The sequence below is a fragment of the Oncorhynchus tshawytscha genome, linkage group LG07 (assembly GCF_018296145.1).
Source record: "Oncorhynchus tshawytscha isolate Ot180627B linkage group LG07, Otsh_v2.0, whole genome shotgun sequence".
Lineage (NCBI taxonomy): Eukaryota > Metazoa > Chordata > Actinopteri > Salmoniformes > Salmonidae > Oncorhynchus > Oncorhynchus tshawytscha.
In genome coordinates, this window is record NC_056435.1 from 1488426 (window position 1) to 1509048 (window position 20623).

Sequence of the window (20623 nt, forward strand, 5' to 3'; positions counted from 1 at the left end):
CGCTGCAGGTCTCGGGCGTGTGCGCTGCAGGTCTCGGGGCGTGTGCGCTGCAGGTCTCGGGCGTGTGCGCTGCAGGTCTCGGGCGTGTGCGCTGCAGGTCTCGGGGCGTGTGCGCTGCAGGTCTCGGGGCGTGTGCGCTGCAGGTCTCGGGGCGTGTGCGCTGCAGGTCTCGGGGCGTGTGCGCTGCAGGTCTCGGGGCGTGTGCGCTGCAGGTCTCGGTGTGTGTGTGTACAGGCTCTGAATGGGGCTGATTGAGCCTGGGCCTCCCTGCCTTGGCTTTGCGTCACTCTGCTACCTGAGTGGTCTTCCAGCCCCACCACAGGCCAAAGGAGCCCTTGTGCTGTTAGCACTGTACTGGGATCAGCCCTCAGCCCTTCAATCTGCAGAATCTGGGTCACTTACAGGCCCAAACACTGACCCAAAGAGCAGGGCAAATATCATAGGGCTTGAAAGGCTTCTGCTACACAGAGAGATCTAGTTTAGACATGTATGAGAGGGAAATTACCATCTTTCTTGACATGCTTCTGGAGCGGAGCCTTGCACCGCCCTCCCTCTCTCTCTCCCACTCACCCCCACCCCCCTCCTCCTCCCCCTCCTCCCTCCCTCTCCCACTCACCCTCCCTCCCTTTCCCACTCCCTCCCTTCCTCCCTCTCCCACTCACCCTCCCTCCCTCTCCCACTCACCCCCCCTCCCTCCCTCCCTCTCCCACTCACCCTCCCTCCCTCCCTCTCCCACTCACCCTCCCTCCCTCCCTCTCCCTCCCACTCACCCTCCCTCCCTCTCCCACTCACCCTCCCTCCCTCTCTCTCCCACTCACCCTCCCTCCCCCTCTCTCCCACTCACCCTCCCTCCCTCTCTCTCCCACTCACCCTCCCTCCCTCTCTCTCCCACTCACCCTCCCTCCCCCTCCCTCCCTCTCCCACTCACCCCCTCCCACTCACCCTCCCTCTCACTCCCTCACCCTCCCTCCCTCCCTCCTCACCCTCCCCCCACTCACCCTCCCTCCCTCCACCCCACTCACCCTCCCTCGCTCCCTCTCCCCCACTCACCCTCCCTCCCTCTCTCTCCCACTCACCCTCCCTCCCTCTCTCTCCCACTCACCCTCCCTCCCTCTCCCACTCACCCTCCCTCTCACTCCCACTCACCCTCCCTCTCACTCCCTCACCCTCCCTCCCTCCCTCACTCACCCTCCCCCCACTCACCCTCCCTCCCTCCACCCCACTCACCCTCCCTCCCTCCCTCTCCCTCTCCCCCACTCACCCTCCCTCCCTCCACCCCACTCACCCTCCCTCTCCCTCTCCCCCACTCACCCTCCCTCCCTCCACCCCACTCACCCTCCCTCTCCCTCTCTCCCTCTCCCTCACTCTCTCCCCACCTTAACATGTTCCTGTAGCTGGGCTTCATGCTGGCGGTTGAGCTGCTCATGTTGCCTCTGGAACTCAGCGATGAGGTGCTGTCTCTGAATCTGTTGTTTCTGTTTCAGGGACAGGAGCTCCTGCTGCAGCTGCTGCTCTCTGGCCTGGGCTGCAGACGCCTGGGCTGCAGAAGGAGACATGGACAGCTGCTGCTGGTGATGGTGCTGGTCAATGCGTAGGTCCATGGGGATGGCAGCCGGGGGCAGACGCAGGGGCAGGGCAGAGTTAATGTCCACTAGAGAGAGGAAGAGAGACAGAATGGTAGTCCATGCATATTGAATAATGAAAAAAGACTAAACGATGAGACCCAAGTAGATAATAAAATAAAACAGCCATCACATTCTGTGCACACACACACACACAGAGCATCCTTATCAGCACAGAGAGCCCCTTCACAGTACTGTCCATCTGGCCCTGATAAGTCAAACATGAAGTGTAGCGCTCCTCTCACAAAGACTGCATTGACCTGTGGCGTGGTGGTGGAGACTTCGGCCCTGGCCAACCACCCCCAGAACGCACTGCTACAGGAAGCCCTCCAATCGCACGGCTTCCTCCCCATTAAATCTGAATAAATAGTCGCGATTGGAAGATTATTTATCTACAAGTTTTCCCAACAGCGTGCCAGACAGCCAGATATGTTTGCTTGAAACTCTGTCTTAATCGTGTTAGGCTAACACCCACACTAGGTGCAGCACACACAGTCACACACAAACACAGTCACACACACAACACACACTAAAGGCAGACAGAGTCTCTGGGTTTATCAGATGAATGAGTACGTTCACCCTCACAATAATAGTGAATAGTCAGATCACGTCGACATGCTTTTCAAGAAGAGCAATTTCCATAATAATCCTGTTTACATGGACACATCTGAAATCAGGCTACCTGATGGGACTTGGCTCTACACAGAAAAATCACCAATCAAACGTTTTTCCACAGCGATCATGTTCCTTTTGGGAAGCATTTGAGTTGGGACATATACAGTTGGTATGTGAAACCTATTTTGAAGATGCTGTAAGTTTTCCCCTAACTCACTAACCTTGTGCTGCTGGTGCTAGGTGGGTCATACGCATATCAAATACACCGCTCAAACTCCAATTAGCGGGTTAACGTGTCCTAGCAATTTGAAAGATCGCTCAGAAAACCAGGTGTTTTAATGGCCGTGTGCTTACTTCGATTTTGACCTTCCGCCCATTAAGATAAGCAGAATACAGCGTTTACCTGACTAATCCACATACTCAGCCTTCTAATCTGTTTAGTATTCAATTAGAAGTGTTCATGGAAACGTACTTAGTGATGCTGCACCAATATGTATATTTTCTCTCTCTACCCCAATTCTTTGCCCTCCTCCCTAAGGACCCCTCCCACACACAGTCAAGTACAGCATTCCAAGACCAACGACTGGCGCTTCTGTCCCGTGCAGAGAGAGACACACAACCATAATGTCCTAGCTCTGAAACACATGCTGCAGCCACTGACTGGTACTGCCTGTGATCACCTCATTGACTATACCACTCCGTGTACACAACACTAACCAACACGCAGAGAGAAAGAGAATGTAATAGAGAGGAATAGTTTAAGACAGAAAGAAAGAAAGACAGAAAGAATGAAAGAAAGACAGAAAGAAAGAAAGAAAGACAGAAAGAAAGAAAGAAAGACAGAAAGAATGAAAGAAAGACAGAAAGAATGAAAGAAAGACAGAAAGAATGAAAGAAAGACAGAAAGAATGAAAGAAAGACAGAAAGAATGAAAGAAAGACAGAATGAAAGAAAGAAAGACAGAAAGAAAGAAAGAAAAAGAAAGAAAGACAGAAAGAAAGAAAGAATGAAAGAAAGAAGAAAGAATGAAAGAAAGACAGAAAGAATGAAAGAAAGACAGAATGAAAGAAAGAAAGAAGAAAGAAAGAAAGAAAAAGAAAGAAAGACAGAAAGAAAGACAGAAAGAAAGAAAGAAAGACAGAAAGAAAGAAAGACAGAAAGAATGAAAGAAAGACAGAATGAAAGAAAGAAAGAAAGAAAGACAGAAAGAAAGAAAGAAAGACAGAAAGAAAGAAAGAAAGACAGAATGAAAGAAAGACAGAAAGAAAGAAAGAAAGACAGAAAGAATGAAAGAAAGACAGAAAGAATGAAAGAAAGACAGAAAGAATGAAAGAAAGACAGAAAGAATGAAAGAAAGACAGAATGAAAGAAAGAAAGACAGAAAGAATGAAAGAAAGACAGAATGAAAGAAAGACAGAAAGAAAGAAAGAAAGACAGAATGAAAGAAAGAAAGACAGAAAGAAAGACAGAAAGGAAGACACAGAGACAGAGAGAGAGAGAGACAGAGTGAGAGAGAGACAGAGAGAAATAGAATGTAATAGAGAGGAATAGTTTAAGAAAGAATGAAAGAAAGACAGAAAGAATGAAAGAAAGACAGAAAGAAAGAAAGAAAGACAGAAAGAAAGAAAGAAAGACAGAAAGAATGAAAGAAAGACAGAAAGAAAGAAAGAAAGACAGAATGAAAGAAAGAAAGACAGAAAGAATGAAAGAAAGACAGAAAGAATGAAAGAAAGACAGAAAGAATGAAAGAAAGACAGAATGAAAGAAAGAAAGACAGAAAGAATGAAAGAAAGACAGAATGAAAGAAAGACAGAAAGAAAGAAAGAAAGACAGAATGAAAGAAAGAAAGACAGAAAGAAAGACAGAAAGGAAGACACAGAGACAGAGAGAGAGAGAGACAGAGTGAGAGAGAGACAGAGAGACAGAGAGAGAGAGAGACAGAGAGAGACAGAGAGAGACAGAGAGAGACAGAGAGAGACAGAGTGAGAGAGAGACAGAGAGAGACAGAGACAGAGTGAGAGAGAGACAGAGAGAGACAGAGACAGAGTGAGAGAGAGACAGAGAGAGACAGAGAGACAGAGTGAGACAGAGAGACAGAGAGAGACAGAGAGACAGAGAGAGACAGAGAGAGACAGAGAGAGACAGAGTGAGAGAGAGTGAGAGAGAGACAGAGAGAGAGAGAGACAGAGAGAGAGACAGAGTGAGAGAGAGACAGAGAGAGACAGAGAGAGAGAGAGACAGAGTGAGAGAGAGAGAGAGTGAGAGAGAGACAGAGAGAGAGAGACAGAGTGAGAGAGAGACAGAGTGAGAGAGAGACAGAGTGAGAGAGAGACAGAGTGAGAGAGAGACAGAGTGAGAGAGAGACAGAGTGAGAGAGAGACAGAGTGAGAGAGAGACAGAGTGAGAGAGAGACAGAGTGAGAGAGAGACAGAGTGAGAGAGACAGAGTGAGGAACTACTTTCAGAGAAGCAATGTGTAATAGAACATATATAATTGACATACCCATCAGCGCTGTTGTGATCATGGCGATAAACGCTCTCCTCTCTTCTCTTTCCCCCCTCCTATCGTTTCCTCCTCTACAGCTCGTCTCTGCCGTGTGTAAGGATCTATTTAGCTTTAGTGGTGCTGCTCTTTATATTTCTGTCAGTCTCTGTCCTCCTCTCCTTTCCTCAGTTTTCTGTTCTGCTTTCTCAACACTCCTGCTCCCTCGCTAGCTACCTCTCTGTGTCCCTCCTCTGTCTTTACCTCTCTGTGTCCCTCCTCTGTCTTTACCCATCTGTGTCCCTCCCCTCTCCTGCTTCCCTCTTTTTACCAGTCTGTGTCCCTCCCCTCTCCTGCTTCCCTCTTTTTACCAGTCTCTGTGTCCCTCCCCTCTCCTGCTTCCCTCTTTTTACCAGTCTCTGTGTCCCTCCCCTCTCCTGCTTCCCTCTTTTTACCAGTCTCTGTCCCTCCCCTCTCCTGCTTCCCTCTTTTTACCAGTCTCTGTGTCCCTCCCCTCTCCTGCTTCCCTCTTTTTACCAGTCTCTGTGTCCCTCCCCTCTCCTGCTTCCCTCTTTTTACCAGTCTCTGTGTCCCTCCCCTCTCCTGCTTCCCTCTTTTTACCAGTCTCTGTGTCCCTCCCCTCTCCCTCTTTTGTACCCGTCTCTGTGCCCTCCTCCCTCTCTCTGTGCTGGTGACATCACAGGGCAGTCGTAGGCCTGCTGTCTGTTTATTCTGCTGCTCCTCCATTTCCTGGAACCGACGGCAGATACACAGGAGATAGATAGCAGAGTGGACGGAGGAAAAAAACTATTCTCTGTCTTCCTCTGTTGACACTGATTCCCCCCTCTTCCCTCTGAGTACAGAGAACTAGTTCCCTCTAGAAATACACCCACAGTGTTGGACATTGATCTGGCGTCACACACACACACACACACACACAGCTCTCTATTCTTCAGATCACGGTTCTGTGAAATATATGTCTATAGCCTCAAGTGAACTAATTAAGGCTATAGGGGCTCTTCATGGTTGCTAGGAGACTCCCCGTCAACACACACCCCCTTTGTGTTATTTGCTCTGACGTTGGCGTTGCTAGCGGGCGGAAGCGTAAGAGTAACTTCACAGTTGTGTTCTACATCACAGAGCATTGGTTTATGGGACAGTGGAAGGACATGGGGGAAGGCCTACAGTAGAAGGGTTCAGTCTAGCCGGGCCACAGGTAGGCCGCACACAACTATAAGCATCCACTCTCCAGTTGTTTTAAACCACGGTGCACAAGCTCGGATTCCATTTCAGCAACAACCTGACTATGTGACGTCTCTCACGGGAGCCACTTATTTTGGCAAGATAAACATCGATATCTGGCCATCTCCCCCGGCTCGCAGTGACGTCAACACTTGCATCAAGTTCACGGAGATAACCACGCCTGTATCCCACTTTCCTCTCACCAAAACAAGGGCCAACGTGTACTCTGGCGCAGACACACCTGGCTTGCAGTAAAGAAAGCCCTCCAAAAGTAGTTCTTACACAGTAACATACCTGCACCAAAACACGGGCCAACGTGTACTCTGGTGCAGACACACCTGGCTTGCAGTAAAGAAAGCCCTCCAAAAGTAGTTCTTACACAGTAACCTACCTGCACCAAAACACGGGCCAACGTGTACTCTGGTGCAGACACACCTGGCTTGCAGTAAAGAAAGCCCTCCAAAAGTAGTTCTTACACAGTAACATACCTGCACCAAAACACGGGCCAACGTGCACTCTGGTGCAGACACACCTGGCTTGCAGTAAAGAAAGCCCTCCAAAAGTAGTTCTTACACAGTAACATACCTGCACCAAAACACGGGCCAACGTGCACTCTGGTGCAGACACACCTGGCTTGCAGTAAAGAAAGCCCTCCAAAAGTAGTTCTTACACAATCACCTACCTGCACCAAAACACGGGCCAACGTGTACTCTGGTGCAGACACACCTGGCTTGCAGTAAAGAAAGCCCTCCAAAAGTAGTTCTTACACAGTAACCTACCTGCACCAAAACAAGGGCCAACGTGCACTCTGGTGCAGACACACCTGGCTTGCAGTAAAGAAAGCCCTCCAAAAGTAGTTCTTACACAGTAACCTACCTGCACCAAAACACGGGCCAACGTGCACTCTGGTGCAGACACACCTGGCTTGCAGTAAGGAAAGCCCTCCAAAAGTAGTTCTTACACAGTAACATACCTGCACCAAAACACGGGCCAACGTGCACTCTGGTGCAGACACACCTGGCTTGCAGTAAAGAAAGCCCTCCAAAAGTAGTTCTTACACAATCACCTACCTGCACCAAAACACGGGCCAACGTGTACTCTGGTGCAGACACACCTGGCTTGCAGTAAAGAAAGCCCTCCAAAAGTAGTTCTTACACAGTAACCTACCTGCACCAAAACACGGGCCAACGTGCACTCTGGTGCAGACACACCTGGCTTGCAGTAAAGAAAGCCCTCCAAAAGTAGTTCTTACACAGTAACCTACCTGCACCAAAACACGGGCCAACGTGTACTCTGGTGCAGACACACCTGGCTTGCAGTAAAGAAAGCCCTCCAAAAGTAGTTCTTACACAATCACCTACCTGCACCAAAACACGGGCCAACGTGTACTCTGGTGCAGACACACCTGGCTTGCAGTAAAGAAAGCCCTCCAAAAGTAGTTCTTACACAGTAACCTACCTGCACCAAAACAAGGGCCAACGTGTACTCTGGTGCAGACACACCTGGCTTGCAGTAAAGAAAGCCCTCCAAAAGTAGTTCTTACACAGTAACCTACCTGCACCAAAACACGGGCCAACGTGTACTCTGGTGCAGACACACCTGGCTTGCAGTAAAGAAAGCCCTCCAAAAGTAGTTCTTACACAGTAACCTACCTGCACCAAAACACGGGCCAACGTGCACTCTGGTGCAGACACACCTGGCTTGCCGTAAAGAAAGCCCTCCAAAAGTAGTTCTTACACAGTAACATACCTGCACCAAAACACGGGCCAACGTGCACTCTGGTGCAGACACACCTGGCTTGCAGTAAAGAAAGCCCTCCAAAAGTAGTTCTTACACAGTAACCTACCTGCACCAAAACACGGGCAAACGTGCACTCTGGTGCAGACACACCTGGCTTGCAGTAAAGAAAGCCCTCCAAAAGTAGTTCTTACACAGTAACCTACCTGCACCAAAACACGGGCCAACGTGTACTCTGGTGCAGACACACCTGGCTTGCAGTAAAGAAAGCCCTCCAAAAGTAGTTCTTACACAATCACCTACCTGCACCAAAACACGGGCCAACGTGTACTCTGGTGCAGACACACCTGGCTTGCAGTAAAGAAAGCCCTCCAAAAGTAGTTCTTACACAATCACCTACCTGCACCAAAACAAGGGCCAACGTGTACTCTGGTGCAGACACACCTGGCTTGCAGTAAAGAAAGCCCTCCAAAAGTAGTTCTTACACAATCACCTACCTAAATCAAATCAAATTTTATTTGTCACATACACATGGTTAGCAGATGTTAATGCGAGTGTAGCGAAATGCTTGTGCTTCTAGTTCCGACAATGCAGTAATAACGAGCAAGTAATCTAACTAACAATTCCAAAAAAAAAACTACTGTCATACACAGTGTAAGGGGATAAAGAATATGTACATAAGGATATATGAATGAGTGATGGTACAGAGCAGCATAGGCAAGATACAGTAGATGATATCGAGTACAGTATATACATATGAGATAAGTATGTAAACCAAGTGGCATAGTTAAAGTGGCTAGTGATACATGTATTACATAAGGATGCAGTCGATGATATAGAGTACAGTATCAACGTATGCATATGAGATGAACAATGTAGGGTAAGTAACATTATATAAGGTAGCATTGTTTAAAGTGGCTAGTGATATATTTACATCATTTCCATCAATTCCCATGATTAAAGTGGCTGGAGTAGAGTCAGTGTCATTGACAGTGTGTTGGCAGTAGCCACTCAATGTTAGTGGTGGCTGTTTAACAGTCTGATGGCCTTGAGATAGAAGCTGTTTTTCAGTCTCTCGGTCCCAGCTTTGATGCACCTGTACTGACCTCGCCTTCTGGATGGCAGCGGGGTGAACAGGCAGTGGCTCGGGTGGTTGATGTCCTTGATGATCTTTATGGCCTTCCTGTAGCATCGGGTGGTGTAGGTGTCCTGGAGGGCAGGTAGTTTGCCCCCGGTGATGCGTTGTGCAGACCTCACTACCCTCTGGAGAGCCTTACGGTTGAGGGCGGTGCAGTTGCCATACCAGGCGGTGATACAGCCCGCCAGGATGCTCTCGATTGTGCATCTGTAGAAGTTTGTGAGTGCTTTTGGTGACAAGCCGAATTTCTTCAGCCTCCTGAGGTTGAAGAGGCGCTGCTGCGCCTTCCTCACGATGCTGTCTGTGTGAGTGGACCAATTCAGTTTGTCTGTGATGTGTATGCCGAGGAACTTAAAACTTGCTACCCTCTCCACTACTGTTCCATCGATGTGGATGGGGGGGTGTTCCCTCTGCTGTTTCCTGAAGTCCACAATCATCTCCTTAGTTTTGTTGACGTTGAGTGTGAGGTTATTTTCCTGACACCACACTCCAAGGGCCCTCACCTCCTCCCTGTAGGCCGTCTCGTCGTTGTTGGTAATCAAGCCTACCACGGTTGTGTCGTCCGCAAACTTGATGATTGAGTTGGAGGCGTGCATGGCCACGCAGTCGTGGGTGAACAGGGAGTACAGGAGAGGGCTCAGAACGCACCCTTGTGGGGCCCCAGTGTTGAGGATCAGCGGGGAGGAGATGTTGTTGCCTACCCTCACCACCTGGGGGCGGCCCGTCAGGAAGTCCAGTACCCAGTTGCACAGGGCGGGGTCGAGACCCAGGGTCTTGAGCTTGATGACGAGCTTGGAGGGTACTATGGTGTTGAATGCCGAGCTGTAGTCGATGAACAGCATTCTCACATAGGTATTCCTCTTGTCCAGATGGGTTAGGGCAGTGTGCAGTGTGGTTGAGATTGCATCGTCTGTGGACCTATTTGGGCGGTAAGCAAATTGGAGTGGGTCAAGGGTGTCAGGTAGGGTGGAGGTGATATGGTCCTTGACTAGTCTCTCAAAGCACTTCATGATGACGGATGTGAGTGCTACGGGGCGGTAGTCGTTTAGCTCAGTTACCTTAGCTTTCTTGGGAACAGGAACAATGGTGGCCCTCTTGAAGCATGTGGGAACAGCAGACTGGTATAGGGATTGATTGAATATGTCCGTAAACACACCGGCCAGCTGGTCTGCGCATGCTCTGAGGGCGCGGCTGGGGATGCCGTCTGGGCCTGCACCAAAACAAGGGCCAACGTGTACTCTGGTGCAGACACACCTGGCTTGCAGTAAAGAAAGCCCTCCAAAAGTAGTTCTTACACAATCACCTACCTGCACCAAAACAAGGGCCAACGTGTACTCTGGTGCAGACACACCTGGCTTGCAGTAAAGAAAGCCCTCCAAAAGTAGTTCTTACACAATCACCTACCTGCACCAAAACAAGGGCCAACGTGTACTCTGGTGCAGACACACCTGGCTTGCAGTAAAGAAAGCCCTCCAAAAGTAGTTCTTACACAATCACCTACCTGCACCAAAACAAGGGCCAACGTGTACTCTGGTGCAGACACACCTGGCTTGCAGTAAAGAAAGCCCTCCAAAAGTAGTTCTTACCCAGTACCCTACCTGCACCAAAACACGGGCCAACGTGTACTCTGGTGCAGACACACCTGGATTGCAGTAAAGAAAGCCCTCCAAAAGTAGTTCTTACACAATCATCTACCTGCACCAAAACACGAGCCAACGTGTACTCTGGTGCAGACACACCTGGCTTGCAGTAAAGAAAGCCCTCCAAAAGTAGTTCTTACACAGTAACCTACCTGCACCAAAACAAGGGCCAACGTGTACTCTGGTGCAGACACACCTGGCTTGCAGTAAAGAAAGCCCTCCAAAAGTAGTTCTTACACAATCACCTACCTGCACCAAAACACGGCTGGCAGGAAGACAGAGTTTTTTCCTCCTTCATCTAAACGGCTTTGAAAGCCTCTCAACGGTGTCTTGTGTAAAATCCTACCGTCTTACCCAGGAATTCCACTCATTTTATTTATAATAAGAGGAATTATTTCTGACGCAAATACATTTTGGTAACACCCCTTATCAGCTACTGGTCTATAATGGATGATATTAAATAATTTATAGTTCATTCTATCAATGCATTATTAGACCTTACAATGCATTATATAACCTGAAATAAACATTCATAACAGCTCACGGCTCCTTGTGTAATACAGCATGTGCAACAGTACCTCAAATGAAGAGAGAAAAACCTGAGAAATAGATGGAGAGATGTGGAGGGAGGTGGCTGAGACATTTCACTGTTTTCCCCCTGTTATCCCTTCCTATTTTCAGCTTCCACAAGGGAAGCTTCCCACCATGTGAGCCATAGATTATTCAGTAGTGACTTGGCTTATTCATGACACCAAACAGACTCCCTCCAACACTCCATATAAACCACCACTACTACTCTCTCTCTTCTTTCTCGCTCTGTCCCCCTTTCTTTCAGCCTCTTTGGCCCACTCTCTCCACACACATCTCTATCACACTTTTCTATCTATCTATTTACATCTCTCCTGTTTCTTCCCTCTGCCTCACCCTTCTCTTTTCTCCTCAGATAAACAATGTGTTTACCACCCCTGGGGGGCCTCCCTGCCCCCTCCCTCTGCCGGCTCCCATTACAGAACACAGATAGAAATAGATCTACCAGACAGTACAGCTGCTCGCTCTGAAGCGCAGCTCTGATTTAAAGCCTGTTGTCTGAGGATGTCCCTCAGTCTGATTGCAAAGGCTCTACACTCCAGTCATTAAGTCTAATAGATGTCGAGCTCAACCCAGGCCGAGCCCTGCCTATCGCCGGTCAGAATGGGCCGGGGAGATATTATTTACCACGTTTAGAGATGTGGTGAGAAGTTTGTCACAAGGCCTGACGGGTGGCAAAACAAGGAGAGAGAGTGGTCTGTATGGGGACTGGAAGGTCAAAGGTTGGATGGGTCCTGCTTTCACCTTTCAGGTGGTTCAAGATCAATGATTATGAAGGAAACCAGAGATTTTGCAAAACAGTGACAATAAGTGCAGGTTCATGTACACCAGGCTTTCATATTAATACCTAGAGGGACAGAGAACGAGAGTCAACACGTCCAAGCCAACACCCCACAGGAAACCACGAGGAACTCTATCAGAGATCAGTCATTCAAATGGCCGGTCTGTCTGTCAGTTAGTGTCTTGCAGCCGCCCTCTGGCAGCTCATCTTACAGACAGAGACAGTGGAGTTCCTCAACACGTCTGTGTTCCTCTAGTGACAGAGAGACAGGGAGAGAGGTGGGGTGTCTGTGTTCCTCTAGTGACAGAGAGAGAGGTGGGGCGTCTGTGTGCAGCGAGCCCGACTCATCCCAACACGCTCCGGCCTGTCCCGGGCCTCCGGCTGACGTCAGCGTTCCAGTCTGCAGCGCTGCAGCCAGGAGAGGGACGGGGGAGAGAAAGGGGGAGATGTGGGACGTGAGGAACAGAAGGGTGAGACGTGAGGATATGAGGGTGCCCATACATACGTGCACAAGTACATCTCTCGCTACTTAACCCAGACTAATCTATGGACGAGGGCGCACGTCACGGTCATACAGGAGACGCTCTGTCCTCCATGTCTGTGGGAGAAGACAGGTTCAAGCAGAGGTTGATCTCCAAAAGGGCTCATCCTCATCCTGCTGGGGGAGCAGTGTTTCCCCGAGCTCTATTCAGGCTAAAGCAACGATAACCGAGAACCTGTATCAGGGGAAGTTGGGACCCCCGTTCTGAGTTGGGTCATCAGGTATTAACATGGTTCAGTATCAAACTCAACAGAGATGAAAACCAACACCAGACAGGCAAAACAGCTCGACCACTCTGGTCAAATCTCATTTCCTTTCTCAAATGACAAATAAGCCGTTTAAGCGAGAGATGTTTTCTTTGCCATGCATCACGACTCGAGAGCTCGATGTGTATCAACCACATGGATATACATCTGAGCGAGGAGAGGACCGGGGGGGCAGACGTGTGTTATGGGAGACGTTTTCCACACACCAAAGCATTATCCTGGGGTGGCATCAGATGACGACTGGGTCACACTGGGTATTACACACAGACAAATGTCTGGAACTGGACACCAGCGGCTGGATGTGTCAAGCATCTCACAGTAGGAACTGATCTAGGATCAGTTTAGCCTTTTACATAATATTGAATGGACAGATGGGGGGGATCTGAGCCAAGATTACCACTCCTACCCTGGATCTAATGCATCCGATTATAGAAGCTGTATCAACAGCATTGGAGAGACTGACATCATCCACATATAGCGTGCTTCAATGAGTGGGCTAAACAATGCTAACCAGGGACATGACTGTGGTTCAAATGAGGCAGTTGCACCATTCAGGCTAGTCACACAGCCGGGTGTACACTCTTACTGCCTTCTTATTCTGGAACACAAAGAAATACAAGTAGAAAAGTGCCCATAGAGCATATGCGAGGAGGTCCATTGAGTCAGAGTATTGAATGGGGTTCTCCATATCTGTCTGTGGACGGCAGTACAAGACGTACACGGTTTCCATGACAACAGTCCCCAGAAATCTTTTATGATGTCAGTAAGGGATATTTCAATATTTAATGGTGTCACTGCAGCTGAATAAAGAACAACACATGGTGTGGAGAGAGAGCGCGAGACAGAGAGAGAGCGCGAGACAGAGAGAGAGCGCGAGACAGAGAGAGAGCGCGAGACAGAGAGAGAGCGCGAGACAGAGACACAGACAGAGAGAGACAGGGAGAAAGAGAGAGAGACAGAAAGAGAGACAGAAAGAGAGACAGAAAGAGACAGAGAAAGCGACAGAAAGAGAGACAGAGAAATCGACAAAGAGAGACAGAGAAAGCGACAGAAAGAGAGACAGAGAAAGCGACAGAAAGAGAGAGAGAGACAGACAGACAGACAGACAGACAGAGACAGACAGAAAGAGACAGACAGAAAGAGACAGACAGAAAGAGAGACAGAAAGAGACAGACAGAAAGAGACAGACAGAAAGAGACAGAGAGAAAGAGACAGAGAGAAAGAGACAGAGACACTAATTAGCATAACGCAACGGACATAAATATTCCTAGAAAATATTCCTATTCATGAAAATCACAAATGAAATATATTGAGACACAGCTTAGCCTTTTGTTAATCACCCTGTCATCTCAGATTTTCAAAATATGCTTTTAAGCATTTGTGTAAGTTTATCGATAGCCTAGCATAGCATTTTGTCCAGCTAGCAGCAGGTAACTTGGTCACGGAAATCAGAAAAGCAATCAAATTAAATTGTTTACCTTTGATGAGCTTCGGATGTTTTCACTCACGAGACTCCCAGTTAGATAGCCAATGTTCCTTTTTTCCAAAAATATTATTTTTGTAGGCGAAATAGCTCCGTTTGTTCTTCACGTTTGCCTGAGAAATCGCCCGGAAATTGCAGTCACGAAAACGCCTAAAAATATTCCAAATTAGCTCCATAATATCGACAGAAACATGGCAAACATTTTTATAATCAATCCTCAAGGTGTTTTTCAAATATCTATTCGATAATATATCCACCGGGACAATTGGTTTTTCAGTAGGACCGATTGGAATAATGGTTACCTCTGTATTTTACACGAGAATCACTCTGGGAGCCATTAGGTGACCACTTGCGCAATGTAGCCGCTTACGGGTATTCTTCAACATAAATGCGTAAAACTACGTCACAATGCTGTAGACACCTTGGGGAATACGGAGAAAAAGTAATCTGGTTGATACCCCATTCACTGCTCAATAGGGACGCATTGGAACGCAGAGCTTTCAAAAGATGAGTCACTTCCGGATTGGATTTTTCTTAGGCTTTCTCCTGCAATATCAGTTCTGTTATACTCACAGACAATATTTTACAGTTTTGGAAACTTTAGAGTGTTTTCTATCCTAAGCTGTCAATTATATGCATATTCTAGCATCTTGTCCTGACAAAATATCCCGTTTACTACGGGAACATTATTTTTCCAAAAATGAAAATACTGCCCCCTAGTCACAAAAGGTAAGGTAGGAAGCAACAAAAGTGTGGTCAAAGACTTAGTAGTAGCTTAGTTGTAGGCACGATCTGGTTACCTATAACTACAAACATAGTTATGTTTTAGCGTTTTTACATATTTATTCACTTATTTCCAGATATCTTCAGAACTACCCACAAAGGTGCTACCTATCTAGTTCCAGCTGGCTAACGTTAGCTACTAGCCATGCTAGCATGGTATTACATTCCAAACCAAGTGTTCCCGAGCTACTATGTACATCCATGAAGAAGAAACTACATAAATCCTCGTCTCCTGTGCGTTTGGTAGTCGAGCGAGTGTTGTAGTTTTCCGTCATTTGTAGCTAGTGCAGTAATACACGAGTAGTGCAGTAATACCCACAAGGACGGGGTTACAACTCATTTGTGACCCAAAAATGAGAAGCAACCTTTTAAGTTGGACCAGTGTGTCTGGTTGACGTGAACAGATTGGAGTATGGGAACTGTGCGTACCTCTACTGTATCCAGTGCTCATTTCTCCCCGGAGGACTCCGATGGCAGGATTCGATTTGAGACTGACTGAAACCAGGTGCTGTGCCGAGTGTGAATGTGAAGCCTGCAACATCTATTTCCTACCAACCTACTGGTACATTGCGAGTGTCAGCAGTGATGGAGATAAACCGGGTAAATTCTAAATGGATTTACCTCAATATATCACTATTGGATAAGCTACACTACATGAACAAAAATATATGGACACCTGCTTGTCGAACATCTCATTCCAAAATCATTGGCATTAATATGGAGTTTGTCCCCCCTGCTATAACGGTTTATGGCTGCAAGGGCAGTATTGAGTAGCTTGGATGAAAAGGTGCCCATTGTAAACGGCCAGCTCCTCAGTCTCAGTTGCTAATATATGTATATTATTATTAGTATTGGATAGAAAACACTCTAAAGTTTCCAAAACTGTCAAAATATTGTCTGTGAGTATAACAGAACTGATATTGCAGGCGAAACCCTGAGGAAAATCAAAACAGGAAGTGGCTTCTATTTTGAAAACTCCATGTTCCATAGTCTCCCTTTGCTGGATTTAAAGGGATATGAACCAGATTCCTTTTTCTATCGCTTCCTCAAGGTGTCAACAGTCTTCAGACATAGTTTCAGGCTTTTATTTTGAAAAATGAGCCAGAACGATAACGTCGCATCAAGTGATCACGTGAGTTTTGCTCGCGCAACAGAATTTGGACAGCCATTGTTTTCCCCTCTCCTACTGTGAAAGACATTTGCGGTTGATATAATATCGATTATATATTTTTAAAACAACATGAGGATTGATTATAAAAAACATTGTGGACATTATGGAAACTATTTGGAATTTTCGTCTGCGTTGTCGTGACCGCTCTTTCCTGTGGATTTCTGAACATAACGCGACAAACAAATGAACGGAGGTATTTTGGATCTAAAAATAATCTTTATGGAACAAAAAGGAACATTTGTTGTGTAACTGGGAGTCTCGTGAGTGAAAACATCCGAAGATCAACAAAGGTAAACGATTAATTTGATTGCTTTTCTGATTTGTGACCGAGCTACCTGATGCTAAGTGTACTTAATGTTTTATCGTGCGATCGATAAACTTACAAACGCTTGGATTGCTTTCACTGTAAAGCATAATTTCAAAATCATGTGGATGAACAAAAGGCTAAGCTGTGTTTTCCTATATTGCACTTGTGATTTCATGAATATAAATATTTATAGTAATATTTATTGTATGTAGCGTTATGCTATTCAGCAGTTGTTGATGACACTTATCCCGATATCGGGATTGCAGCCATAACAAGATAACAGCCTCCACTCTTCTGGGAAGGCTTTCCACCAGATGTTGGAACATTGCTGCCGTGACTTGTTTCCATTCAGACACAAGAGCATTAGTGAAGTCGGGCACTGATGTTGGGCGATTAGGCCTGGCTCACAGTCTGCGTTCCAATTCATCCCAGAGGTGTTCGATGGGGTTGAGGTCAGGGCTCTGTGCAGGCCAGTCAAGTTCTTCCACACTGATCAACAATTTCCGTACAGACCTCGCTTTGTGCATGGGGGAATGTCATACTGAAACAGGAAAGGGCCTTCCACAAAATTTGGAAGCACAGAAACGTCTAGAATGTCATTGTATGCTGTAATGTTAAGATTTCCCTTTACTGAAACTAAGGGGCCTAGCCGAACCATGAAAAACAGCCCCAGGTCATTATTCCTCCACCACCAAACATTAGAGCAGACACTATGCAGTCGGGCAGGTAGCGTTCTCCTGGAGTCCGCCAAACCCAGATTTCTCCGTCAGACTGCAAGATGGTGAAACGTGATTCATCACTCCAGAGAACACGTTTCCACTGCTCCAGAATCTAATGGCAGTGAGCTTTACACCACTCTAGCTGAAGCTTGGCATTGCGCATGGTGATCTTTGACTTGTGTGCAGCTGCTCGGCTATGGAAACCCATTTCATGAAACCTCCGACAAACAGTTCCTGTTCTGATGTTGCAACTGAGGACAGACTATTTCTATACCTGTCAGCAATGGGTGTGGCTAAAATAGCCGAATTCACTAATTTGAAGGAGTGTCCACATACTTTTGTACAGTACCAGTCAAAAGTTTGGACACACCCACTCATTCAAGGGTTTTTCTTAATTTCTACTATTTTCTATATTTTAGAATAATAGTGAAGACATCAAAATGATGAAATAACACATATGGAATCATGTAGTAACCATAAACCTATTAAACAAATCAAAATATATTTTATATTTGAAATTCTTCAAAGTAGCCACCCTTTGCCTTGATGACAGTTTTGCACACTCTTGGCATTCTCTCAACCAGCTTCATGCACCTGGAATGCATTTCAATGAACAGGGGTGCCTTGTTAAAAGTACATTTGTGGAACTTCTTAATGCATTTGAGCCAATCAGTTGTGTTGTGACAAGGTAGGGTTGGTATAGTAGATAGCCCTATTTGGTAAAAGACCAAGCCCATATTATAGCAAGAACAGGTCAAATAAGCAAAGAGAAACGATAGTTCATCATTACATTAAAACATGAAGGTCAGTCAATACAGAAAATGTCAAGAACTTTGAAAGTTTCTTCAAGTGCAGTCGCAAAAACCATCAAGCGCTATGATGAAACTGGCTCTCATGAGGACCACCACAGGAAAGGAAGACCCAGAGTTAACTCTGCTGCAGAGGATAAGTTCAGAGTTACCCGTCTCAGAAATTGCAGCCCAAATAAATTCTTCACAGAGTTCATGTAACAGACACATCTCAACAACTGTTCAGAGGAGACTGCATGAATCAGGCCTTCATGGTCGAATTGCTACAAAGAAACAACTACTAAAGGACACCAATAAGAAGAGACTTGCTCGGGCCAAGAAACATGAGCAATGGACATTAGACCGATGGAAATCTGTCCTTTGGTCTTATGAGTCCAAATTTGAGATTTTTGGTTCCAACTGCCGTGTCTTTGTGAGACGCAGAGTAGGTGAACGGATGATCTCCGCATTTGTGGTTCCCACCATAAAGCATGGAGGAGGTGGTGTGATGGTGTGGGTGCTTTGCTGGTGACACTGATTTATTTAGAATTCAAGGCACACTTAACCAGCATGGCAACCACAGCATTCTGCAACGATAAGCCCAACCCAGATGGGATCGCGTAACGGGACTATCATTTGTTTTTCAACAGGACAATGACCCCTCACACCTCCAGGCTGTGTAAGCGCTATTTGACCAAGAAGGAGAGTGATGAAGTGATGCATCAGATGACCTGGCCTTCACAATTAACCGATCTCAACCCAATTGAGATGAGTTGGACCGCAGAGTTAAGAAAAAACAGCCGACAAGTGCTCAGCATATGTGGGAACTCCTTCAAGACTGATGGAGAAGCATTCCAGGTGAAATTGGTTGAGAGAACGCCAAGAGTGTGAAAAGCTGTCATCAAGGCAAAGGGTGGCTACTTTGAAGAATCTAAAATATATTTTGATTTAACACTTTTTTGGTTACTACATGATTCCATATGTGTTATTTCATAGTTTTGATGTTTTCACTATTATTCTAAAATGTAGAAAAATAGTCAAAATAAAATAAAACACTTGAATGATAGGTGTCCAAACTTTTGACTGGTACTGTGTGTGTGTGTGTGTGTGTGTGTGTGTGTGTGTGTGTGTATATAGTGTATCCGACTATCCCTCTGAAGGCCTCTCCTTGGTTGTTCTTTGACTATTGTAGCTAACTCAGCCGTCAATCGGTATGTCTCCCTTGTTGTTGTGTTCTGTGGGTTCCTGCCTGTGACTAGTTGTTCTCTGGCTTACTCCTTAGCTATGTCAACTGTGGTGGTTGGCTAGCTAGGCTAGTAGGCTAAAATAATTAACTTTAGTTGGCTGGCTTAGACAACTGCATATACCGGTAACATTATTTGATAACTGGTTAGATGGCGTTATGTATTTCCAAAACGTTGCTTTACTGTAGCTGTAAGCTAGGTGATTATAGCAACTGTCTGACCCAGTGCTTACCCAGTGCTAATGTAACATTAGCAAGCTAGTAGTGCTAACGTTAGCAGGCTAGTTGGCTAGCAACCTTGCAAGATGATTTGTTACAATAAATTCGTAAAGTATTTGCTGCAAATTAAATTGAAACCAGTAGTCATGACTGTAAATGATTTGGTTTAATCTGAAGTTAAACGTCACACCCCGCAAATGTTTTTTTATGAAATTACTTCTGCATTGTTATCAGTTTTACTACACATAACGTTTCTCCACCAAGAAAGCCGGATTGCTTTCCTCTTAGCTTTGTGTGACAGACAGACCTTAAAAAACACACATTCTAAAGACAACGGTCAACATTCAGTCACATAATGAAAGACAGACAGGTAATGTGTTGGTCTCCTACCTGTGGGGATGTGGTTGAGGGCAGACGTCTTCAGGACATCCAGCTGCTGCTCCTTGCCCAGGAGTCCTTCTGTGGGAGAGGGAGAGAACTCCGCTTCAAATATGGTCCGCAACATCGAGATAACCCTCCCGCTATCAACCGACAACCGACCGAACTACACCTCTTTGAGAGGGAGCCATCGCGGCATCGAGGCAAGCAGCCTAACGGAGCAACCGCCGCTTCGCTATGGACCCAGAGAGCCTGAATCGCATGGAAACAGCAGAGAATCTACGCTGGGAACTCATGTTGAGATGCCAGGGGTTCTCTGCCCTGAAGAAAGCTTAGTGGAATGGCACCGTTCATTCATCAGACAGTGTGTGTGTGTGTGTGTGTGTGTGTGTGTGTGTGTGTGTGTGTGTGTGTGTGTGTGTGTGTAGGCTGGTTGTTGGGCTCAGCTGAAACTGGCTGTGCTCAGCATAGCAAGTGTGGGAGAAAGGGATGGAGAGAGAAGTAGAGAGGGTGGGGGAGAAAATGAGGAGGGGAAAGGTAAAAATAACACTCCCTTTGGGTACAGCGAGCACACACACACACACACACACACACACACACACACACACACACACACCTAGCTGTGTGCCCATGCCCCTCTCCCGTCTGTGTACGTAGGCACCAAGGCTGAAATTATAGTGGCAACATGAAAAGGCTTTTGTACCAGCCGAGCCCTGGGAAGACAGGGCTATAAATAGACCAACCACAGAGGAGAGGGAGACGGAGGGGAAACTGGGTAGGGGCTGAGATGAAGAGAAAAGGAGGGGGAGGGAACAGGGGCTATAGAGAAAATGATCAACAAGAAAAAAGGAGGGAAAGGAAAGAATCAAGGAAACTAGAGG

At 46.6% G+C, this 20623-nt stretch overlaps 1 protein-coding gene across 4 annotated transcripts in view; it reads right to left on the reverse strand.

The window, feature by feature from the left end:
• LOC112253658 (histone deacetylase 4) overlaps nt 1-20623 on the reverse strand; it is a 93175-nt gene that overhangs the window by 53349 nt on the left and 19203 nt on the right. For 3 of the 4 annotated variants that reach the window (XM_042323785.1, XM_042323784.1, XM_042323783.1), the window contains exons 3-4: nt 19755-19823; nt 1377-1651 (exon numbers count right to left, since the gene is read on the reverse strand). In XM_042323785.1, the coding sequence (XP_042179719.1) occupies nt 1377-1651; nt 19755-19823 (344 nt within the window). Of the gene's footprint in view, nt 1-1376; nt 1652-4739; nt 5002-19754; nt 19824-20623 lie in introns of those variants that run through there. The other variant, XM_042323786.1, reaches the window with a different exon arrangement.